Here is a 22,573-nt window from a genome sequence, read left to right as displayed (position 1 = left end):
TATTTAAAGAAAAATCTCTAGAAACATCTGTATGGTTCTTAAATTATATTAAGGTTGTAATTGTTTATTGTATTTATAGTTAAATAACTTTGTATAAGACTACTGTAGAAGGCAGAAACAAAGACATCTCCCTTTTTTTCTTTTTAAAAAATTTGTTTGTTTAGGGGCTGGGATTGTGGCTCAGTGGTAGAGTGCTCACCTAGCATGCTCAGGGCCCTGAGTTCGATCCTTAGCACCGCATAAAAATAAATGAATGAAATAAAGGTATTGGGTCCAACTACAACTAAAAAAAAAAAAATTGTTTAGATATACATGACAGTAGAATGTATTTTGACATATATACAGGGAGTATAACTTCCCATTTTTGTGGTCGTACACGATGAGGAGTTACACTGGTTGTGTATTCATATATGAACATAGGAAAGTTTTATGTGATAACATTTCCCCTTTTGACACATCTGGTTGAATAAATAAAACTTATCAAGTACTACAGATTCAGGAGAAAACTGTGGGACAGTGTTTTATCAGAAAGTTTCACTCATAAGGGAAAAATATTTATTAATTAATATTTATTTATTCTAATCAGTCAAATATTTATTTTCTACCTTATAGCTTAAGTCTACATGATATATACATAGCCTGTTAATCATGAAACAATAAGTGCAGAGATTTTACTGTGAAGCATAGTATTCTATTAAGGGAAGTCCTATAGTTCTGAGTTCATTTAAAATTCTTTTCTCATGTTCTTTCATGTCAAGTGTAAAAGCCAAGTTAATGCCAACAACTGTTTGTATTCTGTTTCACTGGATATTGTCTTGTGTTCTATGTATTCGAATGAGAAACACTTTGCTATTTTAACAGTAAAATATTTATTTTCAACATTTTATTGTTTTATTCATCCTCCCTAGATATTTGGAAGTCCATGAGAGTATAGATTGATTATTTTGGAGTGACATCTTTTAAGATGTTGAGTACTTTGTACCATATCTTTTAAGTGATCCAGTAACCATCCTGTATTGAACCAAATTGACAGGAAGTTACTGAATAAGCCTTTTGGGTATATGTAAATTATAAAATTGTAAATTTTGGCAGGGTATCTTTAAATGAATGATATAGAATAAGTCCTGACAAGACATTTAATTAAAAGAATTTACATACAGATATGATTTTCTTTTAACAGATAATAAGTTCAGCAAGTCCATGTGCAGATTTCTTTTATCGAAGTTTATCTTCTGAGTTGAAAAAACCCCAAGCTCAGTTGTCTCTGCATACAGAAAAACATTCAATAGAGGATGCTGTGAGATTGATTCAGAAATGCAGTGAGGTGGATTTGAATATTATCATATTATGGAAGGTATGTGCTACTAAATTATTTCAGCAAGCCTCAATTTTTTCCCCAATGTGAAGTACAGTTTTATTTAAGACATTGCATTTCCCATTTATAATACAGAGCTTACAAAGTGTCATGTTATTTCCTTTCCCTATGTTCATGTTCCATATTCAAGTATTGAGAATGTCCAGTAATTTAATACAGCAACTCTACTTAAAAACTGCCACAGAAAGATGGTGTATGATGGCCTCACAGATATTTGGTTCTCAAGCTGAAGAATAAATGTATACTACTGTTCATACATTTTCTGCTTAAATTTTTCAGATTCAATATTCCAGTTGTTTTATAACTTATTTTTTTTAAACAGTTCCATACAACTTTTAAAACTTTTTGCTTAAAGAATTAATTCAAATTAGATGACTTTTCCTGTGTTATTCTTATCTCTGTGACTGAGAATATTGTGGATTTGGTAAGCATGTTAAGAGCAGGGGTTTATTAAACTTTTGATATTCTTTATTTTGGAAATTTCCATATACTTTTATAACAAAGGAAACATAGCATCATGAGCCTTTGGGTACCATTATTACGGTTTCAATAGCCATTAATTTCTTGTTATTCGTGTCATCCATTTCCTTTGCCCCCTCCCTCCTTTTTTTCATGTTTACCTTTATTTTTTTGTTTTTTATTTTTGTTACTAGGGATCGAACCCAAGGCCTCACACCACTTGTTCTACCACTAAGCTATCCTCCTAGCCATGTTGTATTTTTTGGTTTGGTTTGGTTTTTTCAGTGCTGAGGATGGACCCCAGAGCCTTTCACATGCTAGGCATATTTTTTATGTATTTTTTAAAATGACGTATTTCATCTATAAATATTTCTGTATGTACTTCTAGTAGATTTAAGATTTTTTTAGCAGATGAAGACTTTTTTTTTCATTGCTAGGGATTGAACCTTGGGTCTTGTACTTGTTAGGTAAACACTTTACCTCTGAGCTGTACCTCAAGTCCAACATTTTTGTTTTAATATAATTTTTGTTTAATATGATATATTTTTGTTTAATCCCACAATATTGTTTTCTCTCCCAACCAAATCATTTATAATTCCTTAATAATTTTCTAATTGTTCCTCTGTTTAGTTTCCCCAGGTTATTTGAAAATACTATTGAATTTTAAAATACCAGTGTTTTAAAAATTCAGATTCAAGTAGAGTCCACATGTGGACAACCAGAATTAGTATTTAGGCAGTAGTTTCCCTTAAAATGAACAGAGCAGTAATATAAAAAAAAATTTTTTAATAGCATACCCTTTTATATCATATGCATATATTATTTTATTTAAAAAAATAATACTATTGTGAAATTAAGGATGTTCTTGGACAACATCCTTACCTCGATTCTGTGACAAAGCTGTGATTTTGTGTCACCTACTACAAGAACTAGCGTAGATAGTCCCATCGTAGGTCATAAAATTGATTAAAATTTTGTAGAGTGTTATTTTTATTAAACCAGGTGTTTTTAAATGGACCATTTTGTTGTTGTTGTTGTTGTTGTTGGGAGTATAGCTTTGTGGTAGAGTATTTGCCTAGCATGTTCCAGTCCCTGGGTTTGATGCCTAGCACTGCACAAATTCTTTAGGTATTTATACTAAAGAATAAAAATCAGAGCATTCTAAAGAAATTTTTGCATATCCATGTAGCACAGTTCACAATAGCCAAACTATGGAACTAACCTAAATGTCCATCAGTGGATGAATGAATAAAGAACATGTGATATATATACACCATTGAGTTTTATTCAGCCATAAAGAATGAAACTATGTCATTTATAGTTGATTATGTTGAGCAAAGTAAGCCAGTCTAAGGGAGTCAAGGGTCATATTTTTTCTCTCATATATGGAAGCCAGAGAGGATAATGGAAAATAAAGGTATGGGGGGATGGTGAAGGGAGACCAGTAAAGATATTGGGAGGTGGTGGGGAGGAAGACAGGGAAAGGGATTCAAGAGCAGGGAAAGGGGAAACACTGCAAAATGATCTTGACCAAATTATATTGTTAATTTGTGCATGTACAAATATGCAAAAACAAATTCCATTGTTATGTATAATTATATGCATCAATAAAAATTTGAAAACAGCAAAGAGAAGGTTTATAATGGGGGAGATTTTTTATTATTAAAAATAAACTGTTTTTGAAACCAAGCTTCATAAGAGTGAACAACAACAGGTGAACTTTTGCTTAAGTAATCTGATAACTGTCATTGATTATAAAAAGTGTTTTATGTTAAAAAGATTAGTTACATCCTATTAGCTTGAAATTAAATGCTTTTAAAGCTGAAAATTAAGATGATCCTGTTTTTAGGTTCAACAGTATTGCCCCTTAAAGTAAACCACCGTTCATTAAGTAAATGTATAACAGACCCTTGGCATTCATGGCTGTCACTCCACAGGCTCATGCCATGTAACAATCTGTAATATTTTTGAGACAGGATTTTGAATAATGTATGCTATATTCTGTTCTCATTTTGAAATCCACAATAAATTTGGTTGGGGGGAAAGTTTGATTTTTTTTTGAAAAATGGCCCTGAACAAAAGCCCACTACTAGTGTCACTGACAACATGAGGAAGAAAGCTATCTAAAAGTGTGATTATCCTCTATTGGAAAGTGGAAGTTTGAATGGGATATGAAGTTTGATAGTAGCTGGTACTTATAAATGTATTGATACTCAGTTGACAAGTGGCTGGTAGATTGTTTTTTGAGTGAGAGAATGCAGAAATGACACATTAAATTAAAGAAGTCTTGAAAAGTCATTTTAAATGTGGAATAAGATACACAGAAAGAATAGGACTCTTGAAAAAAAATATGATTCAAGAAAAAACTAAGAACTTAAAAAGTTTTGTGAAAAAGGAAGTTGGAAAAAGAGGATACAACTCTTAACCAGTCTTTGCCAGAAATAAGTTTGTTTAAAAAATTTAAGCCTTTATGCAGAGAGGAGAATGCATGATGGGTGAAAGTTGTTCAATTTCATGGGACTGTTAGAAAACATGTCTGACATTGTTTCAAGACCTTATTCATCAACCATTCACTCTTGAATTAAAGGTCACCTCCCTATGTAACTCCTGGGTTTCTGGGTTCTGCACATAAGGATGCTGAAAAGGTTCTGGGATATTCTATGCCTTAATGCAATACAATTCAAAAAGTATATACCGTTGGGAGATTGGGTTTTAGCTCAGTGGTAGAGTGCTAGCCTAGCATGTGTGAAGCCCTGGGTCTGATCCCTAGTAAGATAAGTTTAGAAATTGGAAGTAAACACACATTTAGAAACTTTTTGTTTTGATGTTGGGGGGGTACTAGGGATTGAACTCAGGGGCACTCGACCACTGAGCCACATCCCCAGCCCTATTTTGTATTTTATTTAGAGACAGCGTCTCACTGAGTTGCTTAGCAGTTGCTGAGTTGCTTAACAGTTGCTGAGGCTGGCTTTGAACTCAGTATCCTCCTGCCTCAACTTCCCGAGCCACTGGAATTCAGGCGTGCACCACTGTGCCTGGCTGGAAACTTTTTATAGCATTTTGACTGAGTAATTTTTTGTTTATTGAATTTAATAGGCTTAATTTTTTAAAGCCATTTTTTTAACTATGTTTACATGATGTGACAATAACAGTATATCAGAGCCATTTAAAGATATGTTCTTTGAAACAAGCAGTTAAAGAGGGAGATTTATAAACTGGAACAATTACTTAATATAGATGAAATCGGCTTACTGTCTTTAGAAGAAAAAAAGCCTATTAAAGCATATGTATTTATATTTAAGGTGTTCCAAGGACATCACATTTCCACTGATAGGGTTTATGATTACACTCACTTATTTTTCTCTGCTATGAGATGAACCCTAGGGCATTTTATAAGCAAGAATGTAAAAGGAAACCTTTTCCCTATATATTGGCATTTCAGTAAGGATAGAGGGGCAAAACCATGTGTTATGACATAATTCTTTTGAAGAAGTTTCTTAAGTAGAAAATTAGGAAAGATTTCAAGATTTATCTCTTTAAAACACCCAGGCCAGATAAATTATATTGAATCAAAAGAGGTTTTGGGGGCACAGTCTTTATTGATTGAATGAATAGATAAAAGTTGAAATGCTGACACAGCCATCCAAGGTTATTGATAATTTATACATATTAGCCAAAGTATTTCTGCCTTCCATCAAATGTTTAGTTACTTACTTTTGCAGTTATTGCCAAAGAGGGTAACATTTTTTGCTTTGTGTTTTTAAGGCATATGTTGTGGAAGACAGTAAGCAGCTTATTTTGGAAGGTCAGCATCATGTTATTCTTCGCACTATAGGAAAAGAAGCCTTTTCTTATCCTCAGAAACAGGTAATAATGTAGTTTGCTCTGGGGTTTTCTGTGAACTTGTGGGAGTTTTTAGTTTGATTGGTTTTTGTATTTTGAAGAGATCTGATTTGTTCAGGATTTTATATTGGGATTTGGGTTGGTTTGGTAGCAGACAACTTACTAAAATTAGAATTGATGGCTGGTGATGTGGATCAGTGGTAGAGCACTTCCCTAGAGTGCTGAGGCCTTGGGTTCATCCCTCAGTACCTCAAGAAAATAAAATTTAAAATGAACATATATTAATTTTAAAGTTGATAAGCACCTATAAGAGTATTAAGATGCATTTATAAACTTGAGTTTTCCTAAGATATATTCTATATTAAATCTAGAATTCATAACTATGTAAAGAAGTGATTTGCTTGAGAGGAAGGGAAGTGTATTCTCTATATTTTATTTGTTATAACAGCACCACACCATTGTAGAACTCTAGAGGACATTATAACATGTAAAGGGTGGCCTCTGGAGTTGTGCAGCAATAGTGTTTAATATGCTTTCTTACTTTTTCTAAAATACCATTTAATCATGCTAAAAATTTCTTTTAGAAAACTTAATCACTAATAAATAATTTTGTCCAGTTATTTAAATGGTGGTTCTAATGTTGTGTTCATAAATAATTTGCATGGTGTGTCCCTATTATCTTTTATTATTTTTATTTTAAAATAGTTCCCAAATTTATAGAAAAAGTTGCAAGAATAATATATAGATCTCTCTCACACTTTTCACTCAGAATCACCAGTGGTTAACATATGTCTTACTTGCTTTATCCTTTTTTAAAATTTACATGTAAATTAATTGTTTTCTTAATCCTTCTCAAGTAGTTATTGTAAACTGCAGACCTATAGCTCTCTGTCCCTAAATGCTACATTGTATATTCCTAAGAATAAAGACAGTAACATAATCAGAAATGACTGTCAAGATAGTCAGGAAGTTCAAAATTGATGCATAACTTGTCCGTGTTCAGGTATCACCAGAGATTTTGGTTATTATATCCTTGTAACTATTTGGTTTTTCCTGTCCAGGATCACACATTGCATTTAGTTGTCCTGTCTCTTTAGTCTGTTTTAATCTGGAATAGTTTCTTACCCTTTTGTTGTTGTTGGTTGTTGTTGATTTTTACTTTGACATTTTTGAAGAGCCTGGGCAGGTAATTTTGTAGCATAGTATCTTGTTTAGGTACTTCTCATGTTTCCTTATGATTTCCTTATGGTAGTGTCTACCATATTTCTCCACAATTGTTTTTTTACTTTTCCTAATATAAATAATGTATGTGGAGTTCATTTGAAAATGTAAATGTCTGGTTTCTCTACTAATTTTAGCATCTGTTGGTAAGTCTATAACTTGAATCAGTTTTTACTCTGTTGATATTATATAATAGTAGTTTTCCATTAGTTTTCTTTTAAGATTTTTTTAAAAGAGAGAGAGAGAGAGAGAGAGAGAGAGAGAGAGAGAGAGAGAGAGAGAGAATTTTAATATTTATTTTTTAGTTTTTAGCGGACACAACATCTTTGTATGTGGTGCTGAGGATCGAACCCTGGGCCGCACGCATGCCAGCCGAGCACGCTACCGCTTGAGCCACATCCCCAGCCCTCATTTGTTTTAATGGAGATACTAAATTTAATCTCAAATCTGTTGCTTATTTTAAGGAAATTGGTTTTCTTACTTCAATTAATATAAAAATTCTAAATTTTAGTTCTAAATGTCATAAACTTTTGGTATTTTGGAGTGTCTAAGACAACATCAAGACAGCATTTAGAAAATGAAGTTGTATGTTTCTATAAACTTTAGTTTTATTCTCATTTTACATAGTATATATTGGCATAGCCCTTTTATTTCTCTGTATATCACTATTTCACATATTATTAAAATACTTTATATTTCCCCTCCTCTCTTTCTCTAATATATATGTAAAAAAAACTTGGTAATGATAGTAAATGTTATATATATTTTATACATATATATACATTATATGTTTATATATATATCATATATATATATATATATATACACATACATACATACATATATATATATAAGAAAATTTAAACTTGGAAGACAAGGCAATTTCTTTTTTTCATAGCTTTATTAAGGTAAAAATTGAAGTACAATAAAATACACATATTTAAAGTATGCAGTTTGATCAGTTTTGACATGTATGAAAACAATCAATATAAAAAGCACTTCCATTACTTTTTTTAAAAATTGAAATCATGCAGACTATGGTTAATGCTGAATAATGTTCCATTGTGTGTATGTATACCAAAGTTTCCCTATCCATTCATCTACTGAAGGGCATCTGGGTTGGTTCCACAATTTAGCTATTGTGAATTGTGCTGCTGTAAACATTGGTATGGCTGTGTCCCGGTAATATTCTGTTTTTAAGTCTTTTGGGTATAAACTGAGGAGTGGGATAGCTGGTTCAAATGGTGATTCCATTCCAAGTTTTCCAAGGAATCTCCATACTGCTTTCCAGATTGTCTGTACCATTTTGCAGTCCCACCATCAATATATGCGTCTGCCTTTTTCCCCACATCCTTGGCAACACTTATTATTGTTTGTATTCTTGATAGCTGCCATCCTGACTAGAATGAAATGAAATCTTAGTTTTGATTTGCATTTCTTGAATTGCTAGACAGAGATGTTGAACATTTTTTCATGTTTGTTGATTGATTGTATATCCTCTTCTGAGAAGTGTCTGTTCAGTTCCTTGGCCCATTTATTGATTGGGTAATTTGGTGTTTTGGTATTAAGGTTTTTGAGTGCTTTATATATTCTAGAGATTATTGCTCTGTCTGATGTACTTGTAGTAAACATTTGCTCCCATCTGTAGGCTCTCTATTCACATTACAGATTGTTTCTTTTGCTGAGAAGAAGCTTTTGAGTTTGAATCCATCCCATTTATTGATTGTTGGTTTTAATTCTTGCGCTATAGGAGTCTTATTAAGAAAGTTGAGGCCTGATACAACATGATGGAGATTTGGGCCTACTTTTTCTTCTGTTAGGTGCAAGTAAATGGATGGAGCTGGAGAAAATAATGCTAAGTGAAGTAAGCCAATCCCATAAAAACAAAGACCAAATGTTTTCTTTGATATGAGAATGCTAACTCATAATGGTGATGGGAGCAATCAAGGAACTTTGGATAGGGCAAAGGGGAGTGGGGGCAAAGGGGTAGAAGTGATGGTGGAATGAGTTAGACATCATTACCCTAAATACATGTATGAAGACATGAATGGTGTGAAAATACTTTCTATACAATCAGTAACTTGAAAAATTGTGCTCTATATGTGTAATATGAAATGAATTGCATTCAGCCATTATGTATAACAAATTAGAATAAATAAATAATGTAAAAAATCAAAGAAGCCTAATCAAGAAAAAAAGCAAGAAGACAAAAAATTAATATCAATGGAAAGGGAGCTATCAAAATAACCTTTCAGATGCTAAAAATATATTATGGTAATATTATAATTGTATATCAACATTTGATAATGTACATAACATGGTCTATATTAGAGAAGGATCCGTGTGCTACTGAGTAGAAAGTGTATTCAGTCATTGATGGATGAAATATTCTATATATGTCTGTTTAGTCTAAATTTTTGATTATATTATGTAGTTGTAGAGTTTCTTGGTTTAGTTTTTATTTGGAAGATCTATCCTGTAGTGAGAGAGGTGTGTTAAAGTACTATTGTGTTGTGGTCTGTTTGATTATTGAAGTTGAGAAGGGTTGGTTTAATATACACAAATACTCCATTGTTCGGGACATAAATATTTATGATTGTTATATTCCACTTCCCTTAAGCAATATGAAATGTCCTTCTTTGTCCCTTCTGATTAACTTTGGCTTGAAGTCCACTTTATCTGATACGAGGATAGAAACCCCTGTTTGTTTATGTGATCCATGTGAGTGATGCTTTTTTTTCCCCATCCTTTCACCTTTAGTCTGTGGATGTCTTTGCCTATGAGGTGAGTCTGTTGGAGACAGCATAGTATTGTGTCTTGTTTTTTAATCCAGTCTGCCAGACTATGTCTTTTGATTGATGTGTTTAGGCCATTAATGTTCAGTATTGAGATGAGATTTGTGTTTCTGGTCATTTTCGTTTATTTCTAGTTTTTAATTTGAATTAGTTTCTACTTTGATTGACTGCTCCTTTAGTATAGTTCCTCCCTTCACTAGTTTTCAATTTTTTTTTTAAATTTCATCTTCATGGAATATTTTGTTGAGAATATTCTGAAGTACAGGCTTTCTGGTTGCAAGTTATTTTTAAACTTTTGTTCAGTATGAAAGGTTTTTATTTCATCTTCAAATCTGAAGCTTAATTTTGCTGGATATAGGATTCTTGGTTGGCATCCATTTTATTTCAGAGCTTGGTATATGTTATTTCTAGGACCTCCTAGCTTTGAGGGTCTGGGTTGAGAAATCAGCTCAGATCCTTAATGGTTTCCTCCTAGTCGTAATCTGGTATTTTTCTCTCTCAGCCTTTAAAATTCTATCCTTATTCTGTATGCTAGGCATTTTCATCATGATGTGCCTTGATGTGGGTCTGTTGTAATTTTGCACATTTGGGATCCTGTAAGCCTCTTATATTTGATTTTCCCATTAATTCTTTAGATTTGGGAAATTATCTGATATTTCAGTGAAAAGATTGTGCATACCTTTGGTTTGTATCTGTGCCTTCATCTATCCTGATAAATCTTTAATTTGGTCTTTTCATGTTATTCCCATAATTCTGGGAAATTCTGTTCATGGTTTCTTAGCATCTTCTCTCTGGGGGCCATTTTATTTTCAAGATTACATATTTTGTCTTCATTGCCTAAGGTTCTTTCTTCCAAGTGGTCTAATCTGTTGGCACTGCTTTCTATTGAATTTTTAATTTGGCTTATTTTTTCCTTTATAAGGATTTCTGTTTGTTTGTTTTCAGAATCTCTCTTTATTGAAATGATCTTTTGCTACTGTGTTTGCTCTCTTTTATCATCCTTTACTCTGCAGATCAGTTTAATTGTGTACATTCTAAACTCTTTCTCTGACATTTCTTCCACTGTGGTGCTGATGGATTCTATTATTGGAATATCTTGGTTTGCTTGGGGTGATTTGTTCCCTTGCTTTTTCATGTTGATTGTGTGTCTTCCTATCTGACAGTATGGATCTAAGGCAGTAGATTTTCTACACTGTGGACTTATTAGTGTTCCCGGAGGTATCCAGTACCTTACTTGCTGAGAAGCTGCCTTTCAGTTTTCTTGGTCTCACTCCATGGAGCAGCCAGCAACATGACCTTCTTTATTCTACCATCTTGCTAATCTCCAACAAGGCAGTTTCATCACATTGTGATTAAAGACTAATATTGATGACCTACTGAGAATTGCTTAACTTGATGAAGCTTAGCTAATTACTCACTTATAAAACAATGATTAACAGTATTTTATATATTTTCCCTCTTGTGGTGTTCATAAAATAGAATCAAACCTGTACTGGGAAATTATTGTACAAATTGTGTAGCATTGACTGTGAAGATACTTGTTGCTTTTAAGCCAGAAAAGAGAAACATTTTTAAATATTTTCTCAGGAAATGAGCTTCTGGCTATAGGTATCCTTTATTGGCTGTTGTTCATATGTTTTTCTCTTGGCAAATGACATATAGAATTTACTCAGTATAATTTATTTATTCAGTGCTGTGGATTGAACTCTCAGGGCCTAATGCATGCTAAGCTTATACTATCACTTAGGTCTTCTACCTTTATTCAGTATAATTTAGAAGTTGCAATTTTTTGGATGACTGGAATATATTCCATCTATGTGAACTCAGTTTTAGTGATTTAGCATCTCTCTGTAGTGCAACTTCCAAGAAGATGATAATATAAAGGACTTGAGTCTGTAAGCCTGAATGACAGACTCTGGAAAAAGGTGAAATCACCAAGGTTAATGTCAGTTTTCAAGTCTCCTGAAAGGTAGGCAACTAACCCATCCAAAGTAGGCATATGTTAACATAGTTAATGCATCACTCCTGTGTTTTGAGTCTTTCATTGTAAATTTAAATTTGTTTAAAGTCTGAAATAGTGTATTTTATACAAGCGCTTTTTAAAAAATATTATATTTAGCTACAGGAAATTCTCTTATTTGGTACCAGGGAATAATGCAATCACATAGGTAAATAATATATATCATTTATTGTGTGTTTGGCATTTATCAAGCATTGATTCAAATCAGTACTTCTTTTAATAATCCTGTGAGGTGTAGGGGGATGTCCTCATAATCTGGATCCTCTTGTTTAAGCAACAAAAGATACACAAAATTTTAATTTTATATCATATGGTTAGAAGAAAGAAGATAACACAGTTATTAAATGCATGGGCTCTAGGGGTCAAATAGAAGTGTGTTACTTAAGATCTTGTGCAACCTTTAATCTTTCTGAAGAATTTTCCTCCTGTTTATTTATTTTTAAATTTTCTTAGTTGTTGAGAGATCTGTATTTTATTCATTTATTTATATGAGAATATAAATAAATGAATAAGAGAATCAAACTCAGTGTCTCACACATGTGAGGCAAGTGTTCTACCATTGAGCCACAATCCTATTCCCTTCTCCTGTTTGTTTTATCTTATTTTTTTTCATGTTTTTTTTTTTAATTGGTGCATTATACTTACTTACACATCATGTTGGGAAGTCATTGTTAAATATTTGTACATGAACACAATATAACAATGTAATTTGGCCAATATCACTCCCCAGTATTTTCTCCCCTCCCTCCTTTCCCCTAGTCCCTTTCCTTTACTCTACTGTTCTCCTTTTGATTTTCATAAGATTTTATTTGATCGTTAGATGGTATTTTTTTAGTCAATTTCCATATATTTGTCTATCACACGAGTTTCAAGTGTTTTGCTTTTTACATTTTTTTATGGAATAAATTTCTAGACATTAAATTGTTGGCCCATATGGTTATATACTTATCTGTTAACACTTACTAGGATATATACTCTTTGGTTTTTTTATTTATTAATTTAAAATTTTTTTAAAATATTTATTTTTTAGTTGTAGTTGGACACAATACCTCTATTTTGTTTATTTATTTTTGTGTGGTGCTGAGGATTGAACCCAGGGCCCTGCACTGATAGCATCAGCATGTTATTGGAAAAAAATATATATATATGTATATATGTATATAAAAGCACTATATATATGTGTGTGAATGACATATTTATTTATATAATTTATTTTTATTATAAATTTGTATTATATATATAAAAGCACTATATATGTGTGTGTGAATGATATTTATTTATATAATTTATTTTTATTATAAATTTTTATCATACACACAATGGTGATTTTTTAGTTTCAGTAGTCAGTGGGTTGACTCTGGACCTCATTGTTAGAATCAGTACTGCAGTGTTCATTTTTTTAACAAATTGAATGCTGGCTTTTTATAACCACATAGATTTAGAGATCAGTAAACTTTTTCTGAAAAAGGCCAGAAAATAGATATTCAGGTCTTTGCTGAATAGGCAGTCTCTGTAAGTGGAATCCAAAAGCAGCTGTAAAGACTTGTGAATAAATGGATGTGGCTCTATTTTGATAAACCTTTCTTTACAAAAACTGGAAGCAAACTGGATTTGGACCATTGGCTGTAGTTTGCCAGTCTTTGGGTATAGGTCAGAATCATACTAGGCTAGCAGGAAATTAAAAATCAAAATTCTTGTGTGTGGGGAGGGTAAATACAATGAAAATAATTAAAAAGGAAATAATACAGGATACTTCTATTTTCATTTAAATAATAATAATTAATATTTTAAAAGTATTATGTCTAATGCTGGCTGTATTGACTTTTTACATGCTGTTAACCTTCAACCAATATAGCTAAAGCACTATAATCTATAGCAATATTCTTTCAAAATTGAATTTTAAGCCAACCTTAGATTTTCAACTATTTTTTTAAAAAATATTTTATTAGTTGTTGATGGACCTTTACTTATTTATATGTGGTGCTGAGAATTGAACCCAGTGCCTCATACATGCTAGGCAAGCACTCTACCACTGAGCCACGACCCCAGCCCCAGATTTTCAACTATTAAAACAGGTGCTATGCAATTGAATGTTTACACCCAAAGTTCTGAGCAATTTTACTGAATGAGAATCACATCAAACTTTGATAAAAATCTAACACTGTTTGAACCCACTTTTTTATATGATGAAATCAAGTCTTAAAATATTAAGTAACTTATTCAAGATCACAGAGCTAATTTGTGAAATTGTTGGAATTGAACCCTAACTCCAGCACTAAATGAATAAGTGAATTTATAATTTCAGATCCTGATAACTTTATTCTGGATTACAGTGCAGATGATAACAACTATTAGTTAATAGCAGAAAACTGTTTATCCTTTATATTCTCTTTACTGGTTTTGACTTCTTTTGTTTGTTTACACTGTACTCCCCCCCCCCCCCATCTTTTTAACAAAGCAGTGTTTTTATTGTCATAAATCTTTTCTTGTCTTTTCCCAGGAATTACCAGAAATGGAACTGTTAAAATTTTTCAGGCCAGAAAACACTGCAGTTTCCTCAAGACCATCAGTAGACCAGCTTTCTAATCTCATTAAAACGAGTCTTCACTACCCAGAATCATTTAATCATCCATTTCATCAAAAAAGGTTTGAGGTTCATTTTATTAGAATGTTCCTATAATATATGCACACAAAGTTACACACTTTGTGTATTATTATTTTCTTATTTATTCAGGCAATGGCATTAACTCAAATACCTAAGAAATTTAGAATAATATCAAGTCCATAGAAATTACTTTTTAGTAATTCACCCTTTACCACAATTACTATATGATGCAGTTGTGCATGGACATTGCCTGGCCATTTCTGAGTTGCTAGAAGTTTCCTTTCTAGGAATAAGGAGAAGAAATAACATTCTTAAATTGTTTCAGTCACAACATGACTCTAGTATGAACTCCTCTAACAATTCAAATTTAGATGGTGTCTTTTCTGAAGATTTATTAAGTGCTAAATTTCATTGGGCAAGATGTATTTGTAATTTTGATATAGACTGAATATATGAAGTTCTAAAATAAAATGTCTTAAATATGGTGACACTTCAAAAGGCTTCCAATTTGCAAATATAAGATGGAGGCTTATTAGAATAAGCCTGTATGTGATAATTAAAGTTATGAGTTTTGGTGGAGTCACAGGGGATAGAGCTGGGGATGGGATAAGACAAAAAGAAAATGAACAATGATACCTGCGAGTTGAGCTTAGGAAAAAGGAGCCCACAAAGAAGACTGACTGAAATGGAGCAATTAAAGAAAGAAAGGACCAACTAAAAGAAAGTGAAATTTCAAAGGTCAAGTGGCAACTGTTCAAGATAGAGAAGTAGTGAACAGTTAAAAATAGTCTGGAAATATCAAATGATATATGGACCAAACTGTTTGTTCATTGGGCCTGACAATAAAGTTGTCATTTATGACTTTTGAGAAGATTGTCAGTATTTAGTGGGGTAGAAACATGGTAATAGTAGGTTGAGGAGAGAACGGGTGGTAAAGAATTGAATTTACTGTATTGACCACTCTTTCATGTGGTCAGGGATGTCCTTGAATGGGGATCGGAGAGTATCTGCTAATATCGGTTTGTGTACTAGATAAGATATGCATATGTTTATAGTCTTGGAAAAAATGATGTGATACAAGGAGAGTATTGGAATTCTTAATACCTAGAAAAATATACACACTGAAAAATGACAGGATTAGCTTTGGACTAAATTTATGTTGAAACGGAAAGAAGAAAGCAGGAAGAAATTTTAACAAGTCTATGCATTATAGAGCACTTCCATCTTAGGAGTGTTTATAGGAGCAAGGTGAACTACTCAGAGTAATCTGAGATAAGAGAGTCAAAGGTAGAGAATTTGGAAAAGGTGAAGTTATGTCTGTTGAGAGGATTGACAAGCTGCCTGAGGACACACTGGAGTTTTGGGCAAAATTAAGACCTTGACAAATGTTTAAGATAAAAAATATTTATAAATTAACTTAAATGGTTCAACCCCCACCCTTTTTTGCATGCTTTTTGAACTTTGTTATATAAGCTGTATTACACAGAGTATATTTATTTTATATCCATTTTTTAAATTTAATATGTCAGTAAGAGTCAACCACTGCCAAAACTGTGGGATTATAAGTTTGTAGGAGAATTCATTTATTTACCTTACTTTTGATGGGCTTTTGGATTATTTTCAAATTTGAAGTGCTTTGATTTCTGCCACTGAATATTTTTGTGTACCTGTCCTGGTTCATGTGCTTGTTCCCCCACCCTTGCCCCCTTTTCAGATTTGCCCAGGGACTTTCCCAAAGTGATTTTACCAATTTGCAAGTCCTACTAGGAGTATATAGTGGGAGCTCCTCTGTTCCATACCTTTATCCATACTTACTCTTGTCAGATTTTTAAAATTAGCCATTTAAGTTAATTTAAAAATAATTTTGATCTTCAATCTTTATTGAGGTATTACTATGCAAAACTCATATTGTGTGCCTTTGTCTGAAATAGATGCACCACTGGGATCACCTAGGGAAATTTAAGAAATACAGATGCTTAATGCTTCAGTTCTACTGCAGAGATTTCAGTTTGATGGGTCCAGGTTAGATGCTGGGCATCTGGATTTTTTAAAGTGCTCTAGGTGATTCTAATGTATGGCCAAAGCTGAGGGGGTGGGCGGGCTTTCATATTTATTCTTATTGAACCTGTCTTGGCTTCACATAGCTCCATGCACAGTTTTGTTTCCTTGATTTTTTTTTTTTTTTTTTTTTTTTTGAGGTGGGGTTATTGTTGTTTTTAGTACTAGGGATTGAACCCAGGGGCACTCTTATCATTAAGCTACATCCACAGAGTCTCACTAAGTTGCTTAGGGCCTTGCTAAGTTGCTGAGGCTGGCCTTGAATTTGCGATCCTCCTGTCTCATCTTCCCTCGTTGCTGGGATTAATGCATGTGCCACCACACCTGGCACGATACTCCATTTGATCCTGTTCTACTTTATCCATATTTATTAATCCTGTCTTACTTCATGTATTTTCTAAAAATCTTAGATTCCATGATGATTTTTCTCAACCTTAGTGGGCTTTACCTTAGAGGTTAGGATATTTAGGAATTTGCCACAACGTCTAGTCTATTGGAATTAGAAGACACCATACGATCTAGGCATTGTAGGGAAGTATGTAAAACAGGATAGATCAAACCAGAAGAGTGGTTACATGAAGCATCACAGAATCAAAGCTGTGCTTAGAAGTATGTGAGAAAAGTGCAGGCCAGCTCAAGGATAAAATAAATATAAAGTGTGGCAGTTTTTTCCAACCTTGGCTGCATATTAGAATCACTGAGAATTTTAGAAACTCCCATAACTCATGGTAATTAAATCAGATTCTCTGAGAGTAGGAATCAGGCATCTGTATTTTTTGTTTTGTTTTGAGTGCTACTGGGAATTGAACCCAAGTTTCAGGCCTCTGTGCCACATACATTTGGGGCTTAATCCAGAGGAGCAGCAGCCACCCTCTTGTCATTGCATATTTCTAGGGTACAAAAAGTGAATCAAATTACAGGTATACATTTAACGCTTCTGATTGCATCGGAAACATTAAAATTCCATAGGGAAAATAGTCTCACCTCCAACATGGATGATACACAATCCCACAGGGAAGGTAAAGGGAATAAATAACTGCTGAACAATTATCACAGTAACGAAGATTAAGAACAATTTTGAAATAGAGACCTGAGTGATTACTCATCTTTGTGAAACTAGAGAAGGTAATTGAGAGAGCAAGAGAAATAGCTGGGAAATAGTGGTCAGAGAATGGGTGACTGAAAATTATTTCAGAGATAGCTTTTTTGGGTGATTAAAAAAAGTTTGTGATATGGTCATGAAAATTGGGTGGCTGAGTTTTGAATAGTACTACAGATTATGGAGATGGCAAGTTAGGGATTTGAGAAGTTGTTGAATGTGAGTCATGTATCTAGACAGTGAAGTTATCCAAATTAACGACAAGACTTGAGATTGAAAGGGAGAAAGCAAACACATGGCAAAGGTTTTAAAATGAAGCCAGTAGATAATGTGGGAGGGGAAACTACGGCAGTGTCCTTACTTAGGTGCTATGTATCTGCTTGATGGCTAGAACAGGTGCATTTGTATGTTTCACCCTACACATGTCTCATCTGTACCTAAAATATTTCAAAATACCCATTCCTTTCTGTCCTCCCAAAGAATCCCTACTACTATGTTACGATCACTGCTGTGAGTTTGTCAGCATAAGGACAGAAGAAAATATGAAAGCTCTGGCATAGCATTATGACAAAAGAATGAAGGTTTCCTTACAGGAGAGGTAGGAGGAGAAAATCGTCAAGGATTGATGTTGAGAACTACATCAATAATCCCAAGATGTGGAAGATGTTGGGAAAATATAGCATATATCAAGGTGTGATGGCATACCAAATACCTATAAGACCAGCTATTTAGAAAACTGAGGCAGATTTCCATTCAAACTGCAGGTTAAAGGTCAGCCTGGGATACTTAGCCAAGACTTTGTCTCAAAATACAAAATAAAAAGAGCTGGGGATGTAGCTCAGTGGTAGAGCAAACCTGGGCTCAATCTCTATACCACAAAAGAAAAGAAATGCAGGACGTATTACTATAAGGAAGGGCTATCCAGAAAGTTGTATACCTAGCCAACTTTTAGATGAAGTTAGATGTAGAAACATAGAAGAGATTGAGGATATAGGGATTTGGTATTCCAGAAAAGAAAAGTAGAAATGTGGGAGGGAATGAGGCAGTAGGAGGCTTGGTCATGGCAGTAGAACACTGAAGCAGTAAAGAAATGAGAATATAAGAAAGAATAAGTGAGATAACAAAGAAATGAATTCTGCTATGTTAGGTGCCATAAGCTTTTCAAAAATCAAAACTTATATTGGATGGTGTGTATGAAGGTTTAGAAAGTGTATTTACTGGTCATTCTCAGTACTTAAAGTGTTTTATTTTACCCAGGCACCACAAAAAACCCAGAAGAGTTAGGCATTATTATTATTCCCAGTTTACAGTTGAGTAAAGTAAGATACAGGGTTGTTGTTGAGCTAATATTTGAACTCTAATAAACTGACTCTAAAGCCCAGGCTTTTAATAATAATCAGATAATTAAATGAAGAATTTATGGAATCATTGTCAGCAGTTTGGTTTCTGGGCAGTATTTGTGACTTGTCAGTTTAGTAGTTCAGAAAGACTACTTTATAAAGCAGTGGTTTTCAAAATGTTGTTCCAGACCAGCAGCAGTAGCATCTGAGAATTAGACATACTGAATCAGATAATTCTAGGAGTGGAACTTTTTAAAATGTGCCCCACCAGATGATATTTGTGCATGCTCAAGTGTAAAAAACACTCATTCGGAAAGATTGAATTGCATCAGCATAGAATCCCAGCTACTTGGGAGGCTAAGGCAAGAAGATCACAAGTTTGAGACCAACCTGGGCAATGTAGTAAGACCCTGTCTCAACATAAAATAAATAGGAGTAGAGATGTAGCTCAGTGGTAGAGCACTTTTCTATCATTTGCAAGGTGCTGGGTTTGATTCCCAGAACTGCAAACAAAAGGCTCCTGCATACGTCAAGACACATGGTAACTTGAACTTGTAAGGAAAATGAGGTAGAGTGAATTAATTAATTTTCCAGAAATGCCTGAGAGACAGACTTGACAGGTATTTGTGAAGAAGATTGGAAAGGGGGACTATTGAGGCAGTAGGTGGAGTCAGTCTGATGCCTAAATTTTGCTAGGATAAACGTAGGTGCTCTTTACAGAGGTAGTTAATGGAGGAAGAGAATAAGGAATGGAGAGACCAGGAAATATCTATTTGGATATTTGTTCACATTTGTTCACATTTCTTCTTCTAGTAGCATTTAAATAAGGCATGAAGAATTTGACATTTGAGGATCAAATGGGAACAGAATAGCATAAATTCCTGGGTTTTTGCTTTGGTCTACATTATGCAGTTGAGGTTTAACTTAATGAGATGCTATAGACTGGAAACCTACACATCAGTCTTTGTTACCCTCCCCACCATGTGAGAAATTTGTGGGGGAGCTTAGGGCACAGCACCAACACAACCTAGGGTAGTTTTTTGTTTAGGGATACTGATACTTAGTATTGAGGCATTATATTAATATATTATTATTTACAAAGTAAATTATCTTAAATCATTTTGGAACTTGATTTTTCCCTTACTTGAACATGTATATATTTGGTACCAGGGATTGAACTCAGGAACACTCAACTCCTAAGTCACATCCCCAGACCGATTTTTTATTTTATTTAGAGACAGTGTCTCGCCGAATTGCTTAGCACCTCACCGTTGCTGAGGCTGGCTTTGAACTCGAGATCCTCCTGTCTCAGCCTCCTGAACCACTGGGATTATAGGCGTGTGCCTTCCCACCCAGCTCTTGAATAAATTTTTAAAGTGCATGTGTTCTGTTAAGATATTCAAATGTGTGTGTTGGTTTTGTTTTGTGGTGCTAGGAATGGAACCCAAGTCTAGGCCAGTTCTGTAGTCTGAGCTATATCCCCAGCCCTGTTAGATATTTGTAAGTGTTATTTTTAAGAAAGCTGCTTTTAAGAAAAAATACACAGCTAACTTTTTGTGTTTATTTTTCTTCTATAGCCTTTGTTTAGTACCAGTCACCCTTTTACTTTCTAACTGCTCTAAGGCTGATGTAGACGTGATTGTTGATCTCCGGCATAAAACAACAAGGTAAAGATTTATTTAGTGAAAGTTTATTTTGTAGCTTAAGATTTAATGTAATTTTAGAGCATTTTACTTTTCTTTTAAATTATTCAGATAATTGCCTTAACATTGATAGAGAAAGTTACTCAATCATGCCCTAATTTGTGGTGTGGTATTACAGAAGAGTTTCAGAGGCATTAAAGTTTTCCCCTGCTAATTTTCAAATCAAATTCCATCATTTATTAGCTGCTTTTGTGGGCATTAAATGAGATAATCTTCTCAAAGTATTGTGCTTAGAAAGTAGTAACTGTTAAAACATGGTAAGCATTATAGTAATGTGTTGTTATTATTAATAAACAGTTGTCTTCATGAAATAATTTCTAGAAATAAAAGTATTAGATGAAAGACATCATGGTAATGGGACTGTGGGGAGAGAAAAACCCCTGCAACTTACCATTTTCCTTCTCCTTTAGTCCAGAAGCATTGGAAATCCATGGATCATTCACATGGCTTGGACAGACACAATATAAACTTCAGCTTAAAAGCCAGGAAATTCACAGTTTGCAGCTGAAAGCTTGCTTTGTTCATACAGGTGTTTATAACCTTGGAACTCCTAGGGTATTTGCCAAGTTATCGGACCAAGTTACAGTGTTTGAAACCAGTCAGCAGAACTCCATGCCTGCCCTGATCATCATCAATAATATGTGACAACTTGCAAATTTATACTGAAATCCACAAGAATCAGTTTAATTTTGCTGAATGGTTTTTATAGCAGTATTTGAAATACTTAACTTTTTGGAGGTTGGTGTCTGATTGCTGCAAAATACTTCAACCTGTCACCTTGTTGATGATGTAAAGCACGTTGGACTGAGAATACTTAAATTCTTTTTTTTTTTTCTTTAAACCTGGTAATAATTTACATGCTCATAATACAGATTTCAACATATCCATGCACCTTATTATGCCCCGTCTTAAAAAAACAATGTCTAAGTCTGCTGTTACAACTTGTCAGTGGTATGAATATTAAGAGATGATTTTGAGGAAGGAAAGGCCTTATTGGCAATACTCCTGTTAAGCCATTAGTCTATAAATTCCAGCTTTACTGTGAAGTTCTATAGAGTGTTAAGTACAGTTTTTCCTTGTCTTGCTTCACACAACTCTCCAAAATCAGTTTTGAACTTTGGTTATAGAGTCTTCATATTTCAGTTATCTGGTGGTCCCTATGGCTTATATATAACTTTGTAAAGAAAAAAAACATTTTTTTCCTGATGATTTGAAAAATAGTTTTGAAAGAAAGGAGTTTGACTTTTTTTCCTCATTCATCTCAGTATGGAGTGCACTATTTCGCAATATGAGATTTTTGTCATTAAAATCATTTTATTATATTACTTTAAAAATTGAGTTGATCTGTTTAAATATAAATCTACTCAAGTTAATTAAAATAAGCTTTTCAAAAATGTATTATATTTATAACAAATGTACTGTAAATAGAATAAAGACATGCTATTCACTGTATAGATTTATTAGATGCCTTTTTTAAAATCTGGTTTTCTGAAGACCTAATATATTCTTTATTTAAAATAAATGCCAACCATATGCAGCAGGTACCAACACAATTTCCTGTGAAAGCTTTATCGTCATTGTTTTAAATTTCTTAAAGTCCTTGGTGGTCTTTGTTCTTAAATTTCTTAAAGTCCTTGATGGCCTTATTATATATGAACAAATGAATGTTGTCTTTAAATGTTTTGTGTTTGATGCCTATTTACAAATTTGAATAATCCACTTTTTCTAGTGGAAAGGAAGATCAAAGTTTATTGAACGTATTGTAAATAACTACCTTGCTGACTCTGATGCTGGTTGTGACAGACTAGATAGTTTTGTCTTCCTGCTGAGGAGAAGTAAAAAGTTAACAAAAGAAAACCTCTTCCTGAAGTGTTGCCATTATAATCAGTCATTGGTGGATCAAAATCCAGAGGAGGAAATGCCAGAGAGGTGAGGCCAGCATATTTAGGACTGTTTGCTTTGGGAGTTTTTAATCATTCAGGAAGCAGTGGCCTAGAGATGCAGTCATATATTTCACATATTTTGAAGGTAAGAACTGTATATATCAGGAGAAAG

General features: G+C 33.5%; 1 protein-coding gene across 6 annotated transcripts in view; it reads left to right on the top strand.

Moving 5' to 3' along the window:
- Positions 1-22,271, top strand: part of TRAPPC8 (trafficking protein particle complex subunit 8) — a 97,269-nt gene extending 74,998 nt beyond the window's left edge. For 2 of the 6 annotated variants that reach the window (XM_081263624.1, XM_081263620.1), the window contains 5 exons: positions 1,181-1,354; positions 5,600-5,701; positions 14,214-14,359; positions 20,393-20,482; positions 20,929-22,268. In XM_081263624.1, the coding sequence (XP_081119750.1) occupies positions 1,181-1,354; positions 5,600-5,701; positions 14,214-14,359; positions 20,393-20,482; positions 20,929-21,163 (747 nt within the window). In that variant the 3' untranslated portion in view covers positions 21,164-22,268. Of the gene's footprint in view, positions 1-1,180; positions 1,355-5,599; positions 5,702-14,213; positions 14,360-20,392; positions 20,483-20,928 lie in introns of all 6 variants that reach the window. The other 4 variants (XM_081263622.1, XM_081263621.1, XM_081263625.1 and 1 more) reach the window with 3 other exon arrangements.
- The last annotated feature ends 302 nt before the right edge of the window (positions 22,272-22,573 follow it).

The sequence above is a fragment of the Spermophilus citellus genome, assembly GCF_964194105.1.
Source record: "Spermophilus citellus genome assembly, chromosome: 12".
NCBI lineage: Eukaryota > Metazoa > Chordata > Mammalia > Rodentia > Sciuridae > Spermophilus > Spermophilus citellus.
Note: the sequence above shows the minus strand (reverse complement) of the source record. Positions and strands in the feature narration are given on the sequence as shown.